Source organism: Myotis lucifugus, unplaced genomic scaffold (genome assembly GCF_000147115.1).
Source record: "Myotis lucifugus unplaced genomic scaffold, Myoluc2.0 scaffold_3, whole genome shotgun sequence".
NCBI classification, from domain to species: Eukaryota; Metazoa; Chordata; class Mammalia; order Chiroptera; family Vespertilionidae; genus Myotis; species Myotis lucifugus.
The window spans coordinates 29,647,083-29,668,735 of record NW_005871051.1 but is presented as its reverse complement, the minus strand read 5'-3'; the positions used below and the strand labels follow the sequence as shown (position 1 = coordinate 29,668,735).

At 45.4% G+C, this 21,653-nt stretch overlaps 1 protein-coding gene across 1 annotated transcript in view; it reads right to left on the bottom strand.

The window, feature by feature from the left end:
- The window catches only part of AGAP1 (ArfGAP with GTPase domain, ankyrin repeat and PH domain 1), a 256,941-nt gene that overhangs the window by 123,402 nt on the left and 111,886 nt on the right, over positions 1-21,653 (bottom strand). Inside the window, exon 7 of the mRNA XM_014464050.1 lies at positions 15,991-16,159. Coding sequence (XP_014319536.1) covers positions 15,991-16,159 — 169 coding nt within the window. The remainder of the gene's footprint in view (positions 1-15,990; positions 16,160-21,653) is intronic.

Sequence of the window (21,653 nt, the reverse complement as noted above, 5' to 3'; positions counted from 1 at the left end):
TTCCTGGATGCATGTGCAAGGAAACCAGGCAAGTTTACCTTGACCTTGAAAAGACGAGTCAGAGGAAAAACAACCTTAGCCGCTCCATGGCCCACATGGAGGGTGATGAGAAAGATTCCATTGTAACTTAGGGATTTGCATTAGTTGCTCAACTTCAAAATGAATCACTTTCTGGTGACCCTACTTTTAGGTTCCATGCCTTTCTCTACCACCCCGCCGACCACACCTTGCTGCTAGTGAGCTTGTTAGCTCTATGTGCAGAGCTTCAAAGGGATTAGGTTTCTTTTTTAAACTTTCCTCTAATTGTTTTATTTTTTAAAAATATTTTTATTAGATTTATTGGGTGACATTGGTTAATAGGATCATATAGGTTTCAAGTGTACATTTCTATGATACAAGATCTGGATATTGCACTGTGTGCCCACCCCCATCCTCCAACTGTTTTACTTTAGAACCAATTAAGTTTTAAATTCTTTTGAAAAAACAACAAAACCTCCTGAACGAAAGGGTGCGGTTTGGGCCGTCTCTTCCCCTGGGGGGTGCTGATCCCCACACCCACTAAGCAGAGTTGATTTCGGGATGAGGCTCCTCCCAAACCCCTCCTGGGGCCCCCAGGCCCCCTTCCATTTCCACAGACTTCCTCGACGACCAAGGCGTCAGGACACTGCTAACATTGTTAGGGTGGATGAGAGTTAAATGAAAAGGTAGCGAAGAGAACTGGGAAAACAACAATGAGAGGGTACACACAAGCTGGGACCCACTGCTAAGCCAGCCCCTGAGCTCGGACTGTCACCCACCGCTAAGCCACTGTAATGATACAGAAATATAACTGTTTAACTGAAAATAGAAAAGTATAAGGGGAAAGATATAGTTTCTGCCTTAAATATACAGTTTGGAGACACACAACCAGGTACTTGTCTATAAATGTAAATACATAGAGACATGTTTTAAATTGGAGGGAAACCAGTGATCCATAGAGGGGCGCGTGATGAGGTGAAGCAGTCGTGCTGGCCCAGGGAGGCCTGGGCAGCACCCCACCCAGGGAGGCAGTCGCGGGCCAGCAGGCACACTTTGAGGCATTTCTACCAACTTGAGAAATCCATCAGTCAAACCAACTACCCCCAATGTTTCGTGACTATTTTAACCAACTACCCCCAATGTTTTGTGAATATTTTAATTTTTTTAAAATAGATTTTTATTGATTTCAGAGAGGGAGAGGGAGAGAGAGATAGAAACATCAACAATGAGGGAGAATCACAGAGCAGCTGCCTCCTGCACACTCCACACTGGGGATCAAGCCTGCAACCCGGGCATGTGTCCTGACTGGGAATCGAACCCTGACCTCCTGGTTCATAGGTTGACATTCAACCACTGAGCCACAATGGCCAGGCATGTGAATATTTTAAAAACTATACAGATTTAAAATCTAATTGTAGTATTTTATGTCAGCATTTCTGATGCTTATTTTTACACACACACACACACACACACACACACACACACGCACACGCCCGCCCAGCAAAGGCTCATGGATAATTTCATTTCTGTTCCTGAATGAAGGTTACTAATTACCTGGTCAGGTAACACTGCCCTCAATTCGTTTTTTAAATCTAGATGCATGCGGCAATGCTGACCTGTATATACCACCCAGGGAGTTTTCACTTCTGAGCACAGAAGGGAGATGCTACATCTAAAACCACGTTACAGTGGGGCCTTGACTTACGAGTTTAATTCGTTCTGAGACCGAGCTCGTTAAGGAGCTCGTTAACTCAAATTACTCTATCAACTCAATGCAAAAAATCGGCGGAGAGACAGCTGGTATCTCAAAAAACTTGTTAGTCGGGACACTCGTAAGTCAAGGCCCCACTGTATTCTCTAAGCTCTCTAGGGCTACCATGTTCCTTGAATGGGAAGTCATTGCCCTTGAACAGTTATTAGCTAAGCGGAGGAGCTGGAGTTCCCATTAGTGAAAGAGGCCCACGACTTGCCTGACTTCCTGAGAGCGAAAGGTCTCAAGATCCAGACCACCTGAACACAGAGGCGCCTAAACGCGGTTCTAAAGGCCGCCAGGTTCTCCCTGTGCTGCAGGCGGCCGCCATGCTGGGCCAGGCGGAACAGCTGGGAGTCTAGAACCCACGTGGCCGTCAACAGTCAATAAAGACAGGAAGCTTCAAATCGACCAGTTAAATGGAATTCTGACCTCTGGTTAGTGAGAAGTGCGTTTAACAAAAGACCTGAGCTCTTGCTATCCAGCCACACTAGCATCACAAGTACAGAGGGCCAGCAGGGCTGGCGTTACAGACCAAAACACGGGTAGGATTGCAAGCTGGGAACAGCCTGGCCCGAGTTGATGCCGATCGTGTCCCACTATAAAGAGCAAGGTTTCCTGACCGCAGGTCCTCTCCTCTCCTGCGAGGTAACTGCTGAGTGTGCCGTCACCCCTGGGGGGACGTGGCAATGCGGATGCTCTGGCCACTGCTACTGCTGCAAGGAACTGTCACCTGTCCTTACCCAGGAGTCTCAGAGTCCCAGAAACTGGCAGGCAGCTCCCCTGCAAGGAGGGTAAGTCAGACCTCACCGTACCTGCCACCTCCTCACAGTGACCTCCTGGACTCCCTTGTCTCACCTCGTTGAACCCCTGCTGGACGGGCACAATGAAGGAGACAGAGTCCCGTCCGTACGGAAGCTACATCTAGTCCAGTAGAAAGTACCAGACAAGTCTGCATGTGGCCAAAATGCCAGGTGAGGACCACAGGAGCCGTGAGAAGGTGTGAGCATCAGGGAATCACGCCTGCTGGACGGCTCAGGAAAGACTCGTGGATCCCTCTAGACTTTGGAATTGGCCCGCCCTATACAGAACAGTATGGAAAGAGGGGACGCTACATTACCCCAGGACAACCCCACTGCTCTCCTAGCTGACTCAACTGATGGGAGGCCTTCACAGAACAGCCCATGTTTCTCTCTCAAGAGTCTTGTTTTTATTTATTTATGCATTTATTTATTCACCCTCACCTGAGGATATATTTTAAAGTGGAGGAGGAAGGGAGGGAGAGAGAGACAGAGAGACAAAGATAGAGAGACATCAATGAGAGAAAGATTGGTCAGCTGCCTCCCATATATGCCCTGACCAGGGATCAGATCTGCAACCTAGGTATGTGAATTAAGCCAGCAAGCTTTTCGGTGTAAGGGACGACGCTCCAACAAACTGAGCCATTGGGCCAGGACTCAAGATTCCTCTTTTTATTTCATATCCTTCAAACTAAAACCATACAGACATGCATAAACACATCCACCAGAGAACATGTACAAGAATGTTTACAGTGGTATTTAAAGGCTGAAATGTCCATCCACCACCGATACCTCTTAGTGTGTCCATATGATGGAATGTTACACCCAGTAAGAATGGACTATGACACGGGCCACAAAGGACCACAGAGAAGATTCGGAGCAAAAGAAGACAAATAAGAGAGCACCACCTGCTATGCTCCCATCCAACGGTTCCAGATCAGCAAGCAATACTCATCTGTAGAGTGAGAGATCAGATGGCCATCACCCTCGAGTGTGTGTGTGTTTGGGGGGAGGTGTGGGCAGTGGCAGGAGGTGGTCCACAGGGGCTTCCTGAGCTGTTGGCCACCTGCTGCTTTCTGATCTGTGTGCTGGTCACCTGTATACTTACTTAGCTATAACTTAGGATTTTGCACTTTCTTTGTATACATTATATCAATAACATTTACCCCCTCCCCCCAAAAAAAAGAAACAAAACAAAACACCACAAGATCATCTGAATGGCTTGTGAATTCAGAGGTTAGGTCAGGAAGTATGAGACATGGAGTCACGTCGGGCGGAGACAGTTTCTCCCAAGAATAGCCCAGCCCTACAAAGTGTGAGACACTGGTGTCCACAGGAAGCAGATCACAACGGGCCCTCTTTGGTATTGTCTCAATATTCGCCCCCACAACGCCCCCAATCGATCTGTGTTACTATGATACACAGGCCGACTTCCTGGCCCATTCCTGAGCTCAGCAACAGAGTCTCCTCAGATACCCCATGGAGCTGGGGCTGCTGGCCGGATTCGCAGGGGGCAGCCCAATTACCATGCTAATCCCGGCCCAGGGCCATCCCCTTGATGTGGGCGTGCGTGTGCGCACTGGGCCGCCCTGATTAGCCGCTTCCTTCTGTCAAAAGCCCCAGATTCTTCCCAAAGAATAATTTTAGCTTTCCGCGTAGCCCTGAAGTGTACGAGTTGATTTGAAAAGGTACTTACCTCCACCATATGCTATTTTTCTTTAAACAATTTGCATTTCAAAGTGAACACGGCATTTATATCTGAATGCACATCAGTGTGTTGCCTGAACTGATCTCAAAGGAGCATGAAGAAGATGCTGGTTTTCTATTGAGCAAGAATGTTTTCATCCACCAAATGACATCAAAGCCAGCGTTCCTCTTTTAAGCGATAGGATTATTATATTAAAAATAGCCTGTTCTGACTTAAAAAAAAAAAAGACTCTGAAATAGGCTTTTCATAGCATTCAAGTAAAGGCTCATCAACAATCATTTCTTTTAAAATACAACACTTTGCTTAATGCCCCGTCTGATTTGGGTCCATCTTCACAAACCAGACATGACCTTGAACTAGGAAACAATACCTGGCATTTGACTTATTGCCTGAAAAAGATCAGTGACTCTCAGCGACAGGTGATACTGAAGTTCATGTCCATTGAGATACTCGGGGAGAAAAACCCACTGAGGACTCTAAGAGCGAGTGAGTGTAAAACAAGCATTTATTTCCACGGTGGAGCTTTAATTTAAAAAATCATAACTACAGGACTATGATGGACAGACACTCCCTTCTCCCCTCGGAGGCCTCACCCTTGGGAACATACGGAGATGACTGCTTTTGTAGGTCCATTCCCGTCCCACATAGCTTCCAATGTTGTACAAGCTCAGAGTGTGAGGTTAGCTTGCAAACCTACACTCGCACCACGCCCTGCTCTGCACACAACCAGGAAACCAGGTTTGCCGGAATCAGGACTGGATGGCGCAGATCTTTCTAACCGCGACATCACTTCTAACTAGGCCTTCACCATCTGTTCCATCCTCTAATTATGACCCCAAAAAGAATATAATTCACAACACTACCATAAAAAGTGAGATCCAAATGAATTAAGTGCCCTGAGCAGGGCCTACTAGTCTCACTGTTTGCCCTGGAAATCGGCCTCCCTCTTGGCCACCAGGACTCCAGGCCAAGAGGACTGTCTCCCAGGACACATTCAATATCTTTCTTAAAGACGTAGGCGTCCAGGACTCTGCCTTATGTGGTACTTGTTTTGTAAAAGTGCCCCTCAACACATCTACTGAAGTAGAAACCTTGTGTTTCTCAGACTACAATGCATTTTTTTTGGTAAAACATTTCCACAGCATGTTTACTAGAGAAAAAAGGGATGTACAGATTCCAGACGCAGTTGTAAGGGGAAATGCAATTACTACCAAATACAATACGGTGGACAGGCTCAGAATTAAAATCCTGGAACTAGACAGTGCACTGTTATTTCTTGAAACGTGGAAATAGTTCTTTTATTCTGACCTCTCCTTATTCTAATTATGATGCCAAAGGGGAAAAATTGGAGTCTTTTGTCATATAAATTTCTTAAAGATTTTCTTACAAAATGATACAGATATAAAAGTAATGAGATAGAAGTCCACAAAAATTCCATCTAATAAGTTGTCTCTATATTAAACATAGCATTCATTTTTCTTATGACTATGGAAAAGATGTGATTTTATATTATACTTCTTTTAAAAATTAAAAAAAATTTTTTTAGAGTGGTAGGAAGGGAGGAGGCGGAGAGAAACACTGATGTTTGAGAGACACATTGATTAGTTGCCTCCAGCACCCACCCCAACCAGGGCCAGCTATCCAACCTGCAGTCCAGGTATGTGCCCTTGACTGAGACCCTCTGGTGCATGGGCCAACGCTCTAACCACTGAGCACACCGGCAAGGGCTACATTATACTTCTTTGATATTTTCCATTTCCTTCCATTTTCCACGTTGTTCCATTATCGTCATAATTTTAAATAGTATATAACATCTTACTGATTACATGTAGATAATTTGTATTACTGGTTTTTTACTTCTGGATAGTTTTGGTTGTTTCCAGTCCCTCGTTATTATAAACAATACTGCAAAGGACATCTTCTCCTTTCAGATATTTTTCTTAGGATAGAATCTCAGAAGAGTTATTATTGGGTCAAACAGCATTAGCATCTTTCTGACTGATGATATGTTTCTAATTAATTTTCTTAATGCCCAGTGGACTAAAAAAGATGGAACCTGGCATCTGAAAAACAGTTCAGTTCATAATTTGTAAAATGGAAAATAATAACAATGAAATGGTGATAATAATATGTCCACGTAGTTGGTGTAAGGCTTCAATTACATAAACTACTCTGTAAACTGCAAAGGCTCTGCAGGTATTCATGGTTTTTAATTTTACCAACAGTGAGTTTTCCTTTTCTCTTTAGTCTATTTTTTAGTAAAAGTTTAAAAGGGTGATGTTGCTAATTTTCTTTGACTTTACAATCTAAGAAGTCTGTTTTATGTATGTTTTTCTCGTGAAGGTGTTTCTTCGCGTGTAAGCTGCTCATGTTGTTTGCCTCACGTCTGTGTTTTAGTGTTGTAGTCATCCTCACTTTGTGTGAGCCCAAACATTCGTCACCCAGTGGCATTTTTGAACACCTATGGTACAGGGTCAGCTCAGCAACACTCCTGAGTACTTAGGTACAATCCATTTCTTGGTATGGGTTGCAAGAATGAATTTGTGTGCAATACAGTAATAATAAGGTATGACAACATGACACAAAAGGAGGATAAAACTAAGGATTTTCTTTTAAGCAATAAAACACGATTATGGCATTCAAGTAATAATGTCTTATAGAACAAAGTCCAAGGAGCCCAGATCTTGTCCTCTAGATTCTTATTTGGTTATACACCCCCAACAAATCAATTCAATTGTTTAGTTTTGCCATGCACGATCATTTTATCTTTAAAACACCGTCCGTCCTTTATTATGATAAATGCAATAGGTGTGTTTTGCACAAAATTCATTTTTATTTGACTGCACTGTTTTGAGGGGAGCTTTGTTGGCTCCTACTGAATTATCTAATCCCTTTGAAGGAGGAAGCCAAGGTGGTCACAGGACTCCTCCCTCCGAAGAGCTCACTTCAACTTCTCTCTCCCAATCCTTATGGAATCATCTCTTGGGAGCAGGTACAGAAATCATGTAGGGTGAGAGCACTGAGGAACGCCTGCGTCCATACTGAGGATGTGAAGGCGGGCTTCATGTGTGTGGGTTGGGATGCGCTGGGGTGTGAGCTCTCACTAGCTGTCCCCCAGAAAGACGGACTTCCTCTGTGGGCGGGTAATGGCAAAGCACTGGGCACAAGGCCTGCGATAGCAGAATGCCACGGCTGCTCTCCTCCATCAATTCTCCTACTGATGTGGGTATGGGAGTGAAGCAAGCAGACCGATCACAGACTTGACTCCATGCAGAAGGGCTTTCCCAGGGCCCAGGTTCCAGCCGAGGCCCGGCCAGCGGTCGGATACCTCCCTGAGGCGGCTGGGACTATTCCCAGAGACCCATCTCAGCGCCCACCTCTCCTGTGGCTGCTCTTCCCACGCTGCCCATGAAGCATGATGCCAACACCTGAAACACTATTTCTTCACCAAACATACTATTTTGTTTTTTTGTGTTAATAATTACCTGAGAATTTTTTTTACCATTGCTTTTTCAGAGAGAATGGGAGGGAAGGAGGGAAGGGGAGAGAGAGAACGCGAGAGAGAGTGAGTGAAACATCGATGTGAGAGAGACACATCGACTGCTTCCCGCACACACCTCAACAAGGGGGGCAGGAAGCGAACCCGAAACCCAGGGACATGCCCTTGACCGGGAATCAAACCCTCTGGGCCAATGCTCTAACCACTTAGCAGAGCCAAACATACAGTCAGGACCAAACATACATTTTTTGAAAGGGAAAAAAAAGTTTCTGAAGCAATTTTCACTTACTTAAAGGGACTCTGTTCCCATAGAGATGCATACAGCTCAGTATCTAACATCCCTCTTATGCATTTAATTGAAATCACTAAGGATCTAGTTGCTCTTGTCAGTTCTTACAGCAAAGAACACTCCATTTAGAGTTCAAGTAATTGACGGTTTCCTTAAGCTGGACAGTGTGGTTTTGACCTGTGCTGTCACTGTGTCCCAGCGATCCTGACCAGAGAAGGTGCAAGGGAGGGGCTGTTGTCTGAAAGAAGGCAAACGGCACTCATCCTCAGTTTTATCACTTACGTCGAACTGGAGACAAATATTCACTTAATTAAAAAATTGCTGGGTCACAAAACTGGGAGAGGATAACAAAGAAAGAGAAATAATGGTCTATGCCTCAAAGAGCTTACCATTTAATGATGGGAACAATATAAAACAAATTTGCCTAAATCTCAGTGGGAGAGATGTAGTAGCAGAAATAGCTGACCGTAAGACTGCATTTGCCATAAAAGCTGAAGACGCTGCAACTCTGCAGCTGAATTTCAGATGAACCCAACTTCCTGAAATTTCAGTCCAAGAGAAACCTCACAAAACATTTATTTTCTCCGCCCAAAATAAAAACTTTTTAAATAGCCACTGACACCTACTCCAATAAAACCTGGCTTATGAAAGCAGATTATCATCACATGATACTGATTTTTGGATTATTTTGCAGCCAAATAATTCACCACCAGGAAGGCTTTCCTTTGCAAGCGTGCCACCAAGCTGCTAGAAAAGCATTTAGCAAACACACCCGCTTTATACATCAGAGGATTCAATGTTGTAAACAAAGTCCCCAGTGTGGGAAATTAACGGGGGGCCGGGCAGAAACGGGGCGAGGGGCCAGGTTCTGAGGTTCTAACGAGCGAGAGGCGTGGGACTCCACAAACCAGGAGGAGACACACGGGGACGTGCACAGCCCATCGGTACACGGAACAGACTCCGGAGTTATTAAAATGTTTTCTAGACCATTTGAAACTAAACAAAGAAAAACTTTGTTTCTATGAGACAACCACAGATCGGGTCTGGATGTTGCGTTATTTTTTTTTTTAATAGCTATTACCACTGTAACAGCAGCTTAGCGACGCGGCGTCTGCAGTGTGAGCAGTTTTGATAAACAGCCTCTGCGGGCCACACAACGGGGATAATGTATCCTTAAGTACCGCCAATGAGCTGCCATTCTGCACAGCCAATTACTTCTGTGCGTCTGTCACTCAAAGGAAAAATGACTGAGCCCATTAGATGAAACCTTTGTCACTGTTCCTAATGCACTCTTAGGCCTCATTAATCTCCGGGAGCAGCAACAGAGCCGTCGGTGCCTCATCGCCTCCCCCGAACAGGCCCACGTGAAGCCTCTCATCTCTCCCCCAAGTGCACCGCGTTAATCAAGCTCTCCTTATTACCCAGTCCCTGTCACGGCGGAGAGCGCGCTCCCTCTTAAATGCTCTCATTATGACCCATCTTTAGAGCCGGCTAAGTGGAAAAAAAGAGAGAGGGAGAGAGGGAGAAAGAGGACGGGAGAGAAAGAGGAGAGGAAAAAGCAAGTCCGAGCGCATTAATATTCATGACAATAATTAGTATTCTAGGTCACTGAATATTCATGCTATTAGTTTGGTTTTTTATGGGTTTGCTGGATGTCCTGATTACTGAAGTGTGGAGGAAAACAGCATGGTTGAGGCTTTAGATGTCAACGGCAGTTCAATACTCAAAACACATCGAGATCCCGCCCCCACCCCTGCAAACGCAGCCTCCGCCCTCCTGAAGGCTGTACCGTTCTGAAACCACTGGGGGCCTGAAGTGGGGAGAGGTGGGGAAGGAGGAAAGGTTTCCTGTGACAAAGCGTCCATCTGGTGAGGATAAACACACAGTCACAGTTGCAAACAGCCAACAAAGACCCACTTTAGGGACAAGGCGGTATCCGTCAGCTCGGAACGCAATGTCACCGTCAGGACGCGGGAACAGAGATGAGGGGACGCACAGACCCAGAGCACAGGACCTCGTGGAGACCTGGGAAAGCCCCAAGGACACTTCTCCTGCCTGCCCGGCTGCCGTCCCAGGGGAATGCTGTCTGCTGGGGGGCACGGGTTTTAAGTCTAACCCTTTGTGTCTACACAAAGGCTTTATACATAGACGTTACGGCATTTAAAAAATTAATTCAAAAACAACTGCTCTGCTGTCCTCCTTCCTCTTCTTCATTAACGACGAGCACCCCTGCTGGGATGGACGCCTAATGCAGCTCTGGACACTCACTCACCTTGGCCAAGCTTTGGAGAGGCACCGGTGTGTGGTCCTCCCAAGAACAGACGTGGTGCCATCTTCCCATTTTAAAGACGAGGAAGCTGGTGCAGAGAGACAACTGCACAAGGTCCCAAGATGGGGTGTGGGATTCAATTTAGTTTTTCTGACTCCTGAGGCTATTGTGTTTTCCGGCTCTCTACTTAAATGTCAAAATAATTGTCACATGAGGGTATCATTCTGCCAGAGTGGCCGGCCAAAAACTCAGTCAGAAACTGCTTGGACATCTGACTGCCTTCTCTGGAAGGGTACCTGAAGTCACAGGTGGGTAGATTCTCTAAAATGGGACTTCGGATTGATTCCCATTAGAAAGGCACTGTCAGTTCTGAGCCTGAGGAACGGAGACAGCAGATACTACATGGTCTTTCTGAATGAGTGAGCTTGGAGAAAGGGGAAGACGAGATGGAGAAGGGAAATTCAACAGTCCCAAATAAATAAATATCTTTTGGATTCTTCTTCTCCTTTTCTTTTTCTTTTTTTTTTTCCTCTGGAGTAGATGCTGAAGTAATTTTTTCCAAAAAAGCCACCGAGAGGAAAGTGTTCTATATCTCTGTCATCTAACAAGTGGGGGGGGGGGAGGGGAGGAGGAGATTAACCAAAGAACTTATATGCATATGTGCATAATAACCCATAAATAGACAACAGCATGTTGAAGGTCCGGGGGACGGGGAGTGGGGGGCGCGGGGGTCAATGAAGAAAAAAAAAGGGATATCTGAAATACTTTCAATAAAGATAAAAAAATTTTTTGAAAGTCTTTTTTTCTACTTTCACACTTGATTGATAATAGTTTGCCATTGCATAGGCTTCCAGGTTCAAAGTTATTGATCCTTAGACGGGAACTCTTCCATTATCTCGCAGTAGTGTTGTTAGAGGTGAAGATTCCATCGTTCCCTTCCTTTGCAGGTAACCTGCCTCTTCTCCTACCTCATTTGTTCTCTACGTTTACAGAGCCTCCTCCCCCATCCATCTCGGTGCCTGACTCCTCAGAGGGGAAGGCCCCAGCATGTCCTCCTCACCTCTAGCATATTTTCTTCTGTTATATCTTAGATTCCCCACAGTGTTGTTAGCCATGTTATTCAGAATATTTAACTTACCTAGTCAATCTTTTTTCTTTAATTTTCAATAACCCCTTGGTTTTTCAACCTTTTGTTTGTTCCATTTTATGGATACAATAACTAATCTCTTAAATCTTTCTGACGATAGTAGTTATAATTGCACCAAAAATTATAAACTAACAGAATGGATTAACAAGACAGATACAGGGACTAAATGAGAAAAGTGTTAACTTTACTAAGGGATAGAAAATAAATCTGAATAAAATGGGAAATAATTGAGTTCCATGTTAGGAAACTGTGGTCAAGATTCGTTTTTCCACCATTAATTGACAGGGTAAAAGCAGTGACAATTGGAGTCACATGAGGTTATTTTTAAGGGGAAGGAGTGGGTTTCAGTTATTCTGAAGTTTATTGGAAAAAACAAATGCATGACAATAGCCAAGAAAAATTGGAGGATAAAGCCAGTGTGGTGAATCTGCATCAGGTCAGACAATGTGGGAATAGCAGATCAATGGAATACATTCTTGAGCGCAGACAGGGAGCTCATTTAATTAAATGAGTTAGTTTACAATAAAGGGGCCAATAGAATAAAGAGGGAAGGGAAACATTCACCAAAGAGAGAAAGAACAGTTAGTTACCTATTTGAATTAAGTTTAATTAGATGTCCTATCACATATAATAGACTCAAACAAATTAAAGGTGGATTAGTGATTAAAAAAATTTTAAAGGATCTGGAAGGTATATAGTCATTCGTTATACTATTATTCCAACTCTTCAGTATGTTGGAAAACTTTTATAATAAAAAGTTGAATATGTCTAAAAAAAAGAAACACTGCAATGACAAAACTCAGAAATACACATATATGAATTATGTTCTGATTTCAAGATGACTGAAGGCTTTCTAAGTAGAAACCAGAGAAGTAAAAGCACGACTTGATTATATATTAAAAAGGGGGAACCTCTAAATGTAAATAAGACCATGCGGTATAAAAAAACTAAGAAATTGGGGAAATATTATAAAGTGTTGATATCCTTACTATACCAAGAGTTCTTACATATCAATAAGGAAAAACAAGCACCCAGTACAAAAATGGGCACGGGATACCTCTAAACAACTACAATGTAAGTAATAAGTATGACCAACAAACATGTGAGATGTTCAACCTCACTACTAATTGAAGAAATCCAAATACACCAAGCATGGGGTATTTTTATTGCTTATCAGATTAGCAGAGAGTCTAAAAATGATACTTAAATAGCAATATTAGCAAATGTGTGGGGGTTAAATGGGCACTCACTTTATGGATGGAGGGTCACTGCATATGCAACCTTTCTAGAAATTAATTTGGAAATATGAATCAAGAGCCTTATAAATGCTTATACCCATTGACTGAGTCACTTCACATATGGACTTTTTTTAAAATCCTCACCCAAGGTTATTTTTTCCATTGATTTTTAGAGAGAGTGAGAGGGAGGGAGGAGGAGGAGGAAGAGAGAAACATGGATGTGAGAGAGACTCATTGACCGGTTGCCTCCCACACATGCCCTGACCCAGGGTGGGGATGGGACTTGCAACCCAGGTACATGCATTTGACCAGTAATTGAACCCATGACCCTCTGGTGTACAGGCCTATGCTCTAACTACTGAGCAACTGGCCAGAGCCACACACGGACTTTTAAGACAATAATAAGTGTTATGCACAAAGATTTAGGTACATGCATGTGTTGGGTCTATGTGAATGGAAAAGTTACTGGAAAGAAAGGTACACAACACTGATCTAATTCAATAACAGAGATAAAAAATGAATAATAAAAAAAAGAAAGCAAAAAAGAAACACTTCTAGTTAACTCAGAGCTCTAAAACAGAACAGCAGAACTCAAATGAGTGGAAGTGAGGATAAGGGGAAATACCATGCCAGTTCTTTGGCAGATAGCTCTAAAATAACAAAAATAATTAATGCCTATTTTTAGCTAAGAGTCCATCCCTTACCATAAAAATAGCATCAATTTACTTCTAATTAAATTTGCTGTGTTGGGATTTTTCACGTGAGGGCACACCCTCTGAACAATAGAATGAAGGGTCACTCACTCTTCCTGGACACGAGCCGATGGTGTCACCTGCATGCTTAAGAGGAATGAGCCACGTCTCTCACTGCCAGGAATGACTATGAGGCACTTTCTCCCCCGAAGCTGTATCTGCTCCTGCAGATGTCCCACCCCCACTTCCACGTCCCTGCCTGTGAGCCATATAAGAGGGAAATCGGCCAGGCTTCCTGCGTGGGGATTAACCTGGCTCAGGGTCAGCTGGTTTGGCTCAGTGGATAGAGCGTTGGTCTGCGGACTGAAGGGTCCTGGGATCGATTCTGGTCAAGGGCACATGTCGGGGTTGCGGGCTCGATCCCCAGTAAGGGGCATGCAGGAGGCAGCCGATCAATGGTTCTCTCTCATCATTGATGTTTCCATTTCTCTCAACCTCTCCCTTTCTCTCTGAAATCAACAAAAATATATATTTTTAAAAAAGGATTAGTAATAAACTGAGGGTGCAGCCATGGCAAAGGGATTTCAACTGTGCCCCCACACCCCCATTCGTCCACAGCAAGAGTCTTAAAGAGAGTGAACTGGGCTCTGAAACACTGGCCTTAGGAGGACCCACACTCCCTCCCTCGGCAGAGGCCATGACATACCCGACTCCACGGGATAGGATAAAGGCTACGTGGCATTTTGGATTTTCTATTTGTTACCCAACATTACACTTTCCATATGCAAGCGGCAGCTGATCATACATCTGAAGATAAAGAAGTTCAGACTCCAAATCTCATGCAAGCAACACTGCATCCCGGGTGCCTGGCCGAGTCCCGCCTCTGCTTCACTCCCAGCACAGCCCTGCTCACACACCCCATCACTGGGTCTCCCTCCCCGGGTGCACCCCCGCCGTGAGCTGCTATATTTACCTGTCTACTTGTCTCTCCCCCACCAAAGGGTGCCATTCTTGAGGGCAGGGCTTACCTCTTCTCCTGTGTCCCAGAGTCCTGGACTGTGCTTAGCATTAAAAATTCTATCAATGTTTCTTGACTTGAATAACCCATCCTGACAGATGTGACGAGATGGGTTAGAAGGAGAAGGAAAACCAGCTGGTTATGAGGTGACTAATCCTCATTCTAGGGCTCAGGGACTCATTTCCCACATCACATCCAATTCCTGGCACACACCATGTGCTCAATAAATATTTTTAAATAAATACAAAGTAACAAAGACAGCACAGACAAAGTGTTTTCTCAGGCACGTCATTTCCCTCTTCTTATCCCATAGAGTGAGCACACCATCCTGAGGAGGGAAAAATGTCACCTATGTCTTGGAAGGAGGGTCAGCAGGTCACAGAGACCAGGCAAAACAACCCCCTTTCTGGAATGAACCAAGGTCTCCATGAGCAGAAGGCCCTGGTTCTTTTGATGAGTAGTAACAGTGACGTCTGTATTGTGCTTTCTGAGTTTTTTGGCACTTCCATGCGACCTCACCTGCCACCGCACCAGTGACCGCACAGAAGCCAGACCAGGTCGGCCTGAGGTGGTAGTGACGCACGGACAGTTACGTGCCTAATGCCCCTTGGCATCAAGCAGCAGAACCCCGGTTCATAGACCCCAGACTCTCGCTCCTTTTTATGATCCTGCTTCCCCCAACCGATGCTATTTATGCCAAACTGTGGGGTCAGCACACCATTCCTCTTTCGAAGCATTTCACATTGTAGAGAGGGGCATGCAGCGTCCTTAAGAAGCAGAGACACATGCAGAAACCACCACAGAACAGAAGTTTATTCTGGGAAGACTAACTGGAGGGAAGAGAGGGGCTTTTTGATGGAGAAAGACACAGAGAGGTCCCTGTGTTGCAGAACTTTGAGTTCAGTGGGAGGGCTTGACCAATCCCTATACCTTTCCTCCGACAAATAATTGTGGAAGCTCAAAGCCACATTGCCACCGTTTGCAAAGACTCTTAACCAACAAGGAACCATGGCATTTGAATGGTGTGCAATTGCCAGGTAGGTCTCAGCACATCTAACTTTGAGAAGGCGCTTCCTCAAAGGAGAGTAAAGAAAACGAACGCTGTGTCAAAGAATTACACAACAGTTATGACATAACGCTGAGGGCATTTCAATGCTCCATGGGTCCAAGGGTTTCCTTCAAATCTCGCTCCACACGGCCTTTTTCCTTTTACATACTTGGTCCCTATGGGTTAGTTAACACGAAGCCTGGATCCTTTAACAATTCATTCGTGTTTTTACGAAGGCCCTTAAATCCTCAATCATGTGCACAATCGCACTAGCAACCACCCGGCTCCGGACAACCTCGTGGGCTGGCTGGGACGTCGAGTGCCACCATGTGCAGTCACAGAACCCATGGGGGAGAGGGAGGGGTCACTGGTGGAGGAGATGAGGCTTCTAGACCTCAATCTACAGCATCATGGCCAACGCCTCAGCAAGCCCACAAGCTCAGCCGTGTCCCCAGCCAGCACCACGGACAGCGGCCGGCGCACGCCTTCTCTGGTGTGTCTGCCTTCAGCTTACCTGAATTGGGTGAGATGTGTAAACTGCTCATGTCCTTGGACAGGCCGTTGGTTTTGGGGCTGGAGATGGGTGCGCAGGCCGACGTGGCGCGGGGGGGCCTCTTCCCGGGGACCTTCACAGTGGTTCTCAGAAGGTCGATCTCTTTCCCGTGAACGTTCTGCATGTAATCCTGTTCAAACGTTAAACAGCCAAGATAGATTAAAAAGCAGACCTTCCACCAACTGGGACAAGACGTTCTAGTGGATGACATGAGCTGTAATCCTAGCCCTTTCCCCTGTGGCACATGCTCCGAAAATAAGGAGGCCCTCTTCTGCCTAGCACAGGGGGCCTCCCCGTTATACGGAAGTCGGAGCTCTGCCTCCCAGTCCTGCGCTAACCCAGATCCTGGAGAGATGAGGAGACAAAGCAGACGGGCCCATCACAGAGGACAAGAACCAGCTGTAGAAAATGAGCATGGACATGAAGTCATATTGTTTGAACTGTTGCTTATGCGACGGCACACGGGGAACCGGGCCCCTCCTGGACGGTTTACCCACAATTCCACGGAGCAGAACTATTGTGCAGTGACCTTTCTGTCTCAGAGGGCAATGCCGTTAAACATCTCGATGAGACTGAAGCTGCCTGGAGGGGGCAGTGGGGAGAAGGCCACTGAGAGCCAGGGTGAGGGGCCTGTGGGCAGATTAGGAGTTATCGACGCTTTCTTGCATTTTGGGGGGCAATGAGCCCCGTGTCTCTGTAGACATATTATGAAATCAATAGCACTCCTCAGAAGGGGATACATTCTGAACCGCTCGTGGGTGAATAACATTTCACAGGATTTAAGATTAAGCAGGAAATGGGATCAACCACTCCGTCCTTGAAGGATCTTGGTGGGTTCCCTTTAGACCATGAAGGGGAAAACCCACTAGTTTGTTTAGTGGAAGCAATCAGGTTCTTAAGGACAGCCCTCCAATGGCAGCTCTTCGTGCTGAGGCAGGACCCACAGGACCATGGGACAGACACATGGGGGAGGGGTCAGAAGCTGCACCCCAGTGGGGCCAACAGAGGGGAGTGAGCTGGGCCTGCCTCAGTGGTGCCAGCCATGCCCTCCCTGGGCTGGCCAAGCTGTGCACTTAAGCTCCAAGGGGGCTTAGGGAGGGTCACCCCAATGTCCCCGGGGCAAGCTGGTGAGGAGGGGTGGTCGGCCACGGCCACCCTGGAGGACAGTTGTGGGTTTGGGGAAGGGAGGCTGTGTCCAGCTGGGAACAGACTGAAAACTTCACATGGAGATCAAGATGCTTGGAAAACTCCCCCAAATATAACCGACTATGAAAAAAGCTGTGGGTTTGAAAGGATGTGGACCAAAGATGTAAGAAAGCTACTATCGTTAAATCAGACTGCAGGACAGGCGGACTGGCGGGAATGTAGGCAGACTCGTGGTCGAGCTCCCTGTGTTGAGGATGGGAAAAAGCACCTCAAAGAAAGTGACCTTTGGTTAGTGTAGGGCTACAAGTCAAGGTCATTAAAGAGGTCATTCTGAAGCCTATTTCATTTACTTCTATTAATACCTGCCAAAAACAGGCAAGGCCAAGTTTCAAAACCAAAGTTAAGGCTTGTAAATAATGAATTCCTTCTTGCATAGTTACTCCTTTAAAAATATCAACTTGCTATAACTTTCTTCTTTAATGCCAATTCTTAACAAATTAAAATACAATAACAGGAGTGTAATTGAGCATTTATTGCTTATGGGCTCTAAAATGAGGCTAATCAGAGAGTGACTAAGCCTCAGCAGGGCTCTTTTAATGGGCACGTTTCAACATACAATAACCAGGACATTTTATTCAAAATTATTATAGAAATCTACGCAGAGCCTACTCCTTGGGTTTGAACGCGCCGAGGGAACACATCTGTCTCGAGCCCAGCATGGGCCGGGGATCTGTTCTCTTGCCTGAGTTATTTAGGCGCTGAAACTTCACAAGAACGAGCTGGGGGGAAAATCGGAATATAAATTTGGCCATTTTTATATTTCAAGTCACCACAGTTTTTAAAAACTGTACTAAAGGCATGTCCTAAACCATAAAGGCCCCTCCAGGCGGAGCTCCGGAAACAGGTGGCGGGAGGGAGCTGCGAGAACATGGCTTCTAGCTTCTCCCGCGAGGAATGACACTGAGCTTCCTGTTTCTGAAAGAATAAACTCATCTTTTTCATCTCTCCTGGGCCTGGTACTGGAGGAATTAAAGCTACAACCACGAAACCCTGTCCCCCATCCTCTGAAGTGGGCTGTGCAGCTGGATGGGTCTGAGGCAGGGACTCCCTGGGTAAAGTAAAGACAGCAAGCTCGATTTTGATATGCAAATGCATGTTCCTTCTCCATGTTCCTTGTAGAAAATGCTGATCGAAGATAAAAGGGGAAAAAACCCTTTAACAAGGCATGAGGGTAATTCAAAGCCAAGTACTTTTAAACAGCACTTAACAAGTCCCCGGGGCCCACTCAAGAGCCAGGCCCCCCAGAGGTGCCATCTCCTGCCCCTCAACAGCTTGAAAAAGTAGTAATTGCAAACCTATTTGCATTTTTCTTCTCAAGTTGTCCATGCTCATCATGTGGATTATTTTTTCCGAGCAGGCGCTGGAGCAGAGGGACCCGTCCAGACGCGCGGATGGCTCCGCCACCGTCCTGCGTCCCCCCGCACCCAGGCTCCGCACCTTCGCCATCCCTTGTTTTTTGCATTTCGCTCCTAATTATGTTGCATCTATTGCCGTACACTTAATTAGCTGCATTAATGTGATTTCTTTTCACATAGTCAAGCAATTAAGAGCTATGATTGAGTTTCATTCAATTAGCCTCAACAAACATGCTAATTGATGTCCCAGATGCAAATGAGCTGCAGTGAGAGAAACCTGCTAGCAAGTGAGAGGAGCCCAGAGCCACAGCTTCCAGCTTGCTGCCACCTCCGTGGGGCTGCCACCAGGAGGGTCAGTCATCAGTGCCTGGGTGTACCAGGTCCCCCCACATGGAGAACTGATGGACAGGCTGCTGTCCAAGGCTGTCCTAAAACCTCACAGTTACACATCACCAGGACCGGGAGACTGTCAATTGTATAACACCGTGCTCTGCAAGGAGATGGCCCAGAGTCCACACAGAAGTACCGCAGGAGGCTGCTTAAGAAAACGCAGGCGTTCTCCCCAAAACCACCAAGGGAAGATGCGTGTGTCTCCACAGTCTATACAGTGCTCAGTAAATGGCGAGTTCATCTTAGTCAGCTCTGGGGCATCTGGCACTTCAAGTTAAGCGCAGAATACAGCAATCCATCAACAGTCCCTAAAAATACTCTTACTCCATCGATTCGCACTGCCTCCCGTCCGGACGTTACCGGTGGCTGTCTGGTGAAAGATGGTTTGCCCGATGTGTTCACAGGGGCACCGAAGGCAGTTAACAAGGAATTAAAGCTGAACTGAACTGCACGGACGGCTGGACTGGCATCTCAAAGGCAGACATGCACCGAAGGTCTACTCTCACGCACAGGTGGTGCAATCAACAACACGCCATTTTACACACACTTCCAAAAAGTATGAAGATACTTCATTTTCACAATTAAATGGTGGAAAAAATAATGGGCATCTTAGTTCCAATTAGGTTTTCCCGATAATAAATGTTGAGAAATTTAATATTTTCCATTCATATGTAATATCTCGTCTAAGTTAGATAACTTAGGACATACTGACATTTGCTTTTTTTTTACCATGGTTAATCTAATTGGGTTTTTCCTCTTTGCATTATCCACCTTAGCAGTGCTCAAATTGTGGTCCTGGAAACACTTTGGGGGTGGAGGGGGTGGGGGTTACAAGTTAAACACTATTTTTAAAACAATTCCAAGACACTGTCTGCCTTATTCACTGTGTTGAAAGTTGCTCTGACTTTGCAAAAGTGATGGTGGCTAAACCTGCGGGCTCCTTAGCACGAATGGAACCAAACTGGGCTACTTTACTCATTACTGTATTCATGGCAACCCACTTTAAATACAAACAAACAAGAACAGTCTCACTTCAAAATGTTCTTAAGAACCCCCCAAGGCCCTGGCAGGGTAGCTCAGATGGTTAGAGCATCATCCCAATATGCCAAGCTTGCGGGTTCAATACCTGGACAGGGCACATACAAGGATCACCCAATGAATGCATAAATAAGTGGAACTACAACTCTCTCTCTCTCTCTCTCTCTCTCTCTCTCTCTCTCTCTCTCCCTCCCCCTCTCTCTCTAAAATCAATTTATAAAAAGGCACCCCCCAAGTTGATTTTTAAAAAATTTCAACCCTTGAGTACATGCCTTTTTAATTTTTAATTTCCTGGGTGGGGACCTGGAAAGCACCAGAGTGTTCCGGCTGCGTCCTGAAGGCTGAGGGTTACCTTGCAGAGAAGCATCTCCACAGCTGTGAGTTGTGAGCTGAACTAGCCCCTTTTTACTTGAAAGAACGACCATGTCAGACTTTAACTACAATTACTCAGTGTTGAGTATTTGGCAGGCATTTTCTTGAAAACAGTATTTATGGCCAATGATAAAATTTGAGCTTTCCCATGACAATGAGGATTTTCAAAACCTGTATGTCTCACTATGAGCTTGACACCTTCCAAATGAGACAGATGTTACGACAACGGTGGTGGTGCTACAAATGTGATTTCTGGACACGACGGAATGAGAGTGTCACCCTTTGGAACTCTGCATACCTCAGTTACACACACCTCTGAGGTGACCGATGCATGAGCGTAAGAGGATTCAAAGTGCAAGGCAGTTCTAGGGGTTCCAATGCGGCAGAGAATGAACATTTAGTGACACGGTTTCGGATCCACACTGCATTCTGAGCTTTAGCCGCCTCCAAGAACATGCACAGTGGCCTGAAACGGCTAGCCAAAAACTCCTCCCGTTTCTAACAAAATAACTGTATCAGCAGACAGTTTCCTCAGACACTTTCACCAAAACAACATATCACAACAGATTAAAGGAAGCGCCAGCAGACAGGACAACTAGCTGTCTTTTATTAAACCGGACAGCAAAGAGCTTCGAAAAAATGCACATGACACTCCTCTTCTCACAATTTTCTTTTGGAAAGTATATTATTTATAAAACATCTTATTTATGGAATAATGTTACATAATCGATGGTTTATTATTCCTATTTTAAATTATATAACTTTCAAAATTTTCTGTTTTAATTAACATGATAAATATTGACAGATATAATGCACAGAAACAAAAGCTCTTTTAAGCGCTTCAGTGTTTAGGACAGTGAAGGGGTCCTGAGGCCGCAGGTTTGAGAACTACAATGTCGGAACAGCCAGGGCTCTGAGCGTGAGACTGTGCACAGATCTGGGGGCACAGACCTGGGCCTCTGTGGAGAAATCAGGAGTGGTCTGCAGACCTGTGTCTTCTGGCGAGAAGGAGCGACTCCTCACCTGTTTTCACTGGTACTTCATGAACGCCCACGTTCAAAGACGAAGCAGTAGTTTGTACAAGTTCTATCTTTAAAAACCCTTGCTTCTGGGATTAAAAAAAGAAAGTATGCAAGAGACACCATTGTTAGATGTACTGTGATTCCCAAACCCCATTTAATACTGTTTTCAAAGGAAACTAATCTATAAAGATGGACAGAGTACCATCCATTCACAGAGACCCAGCGAACGTGCAAGCCCAGC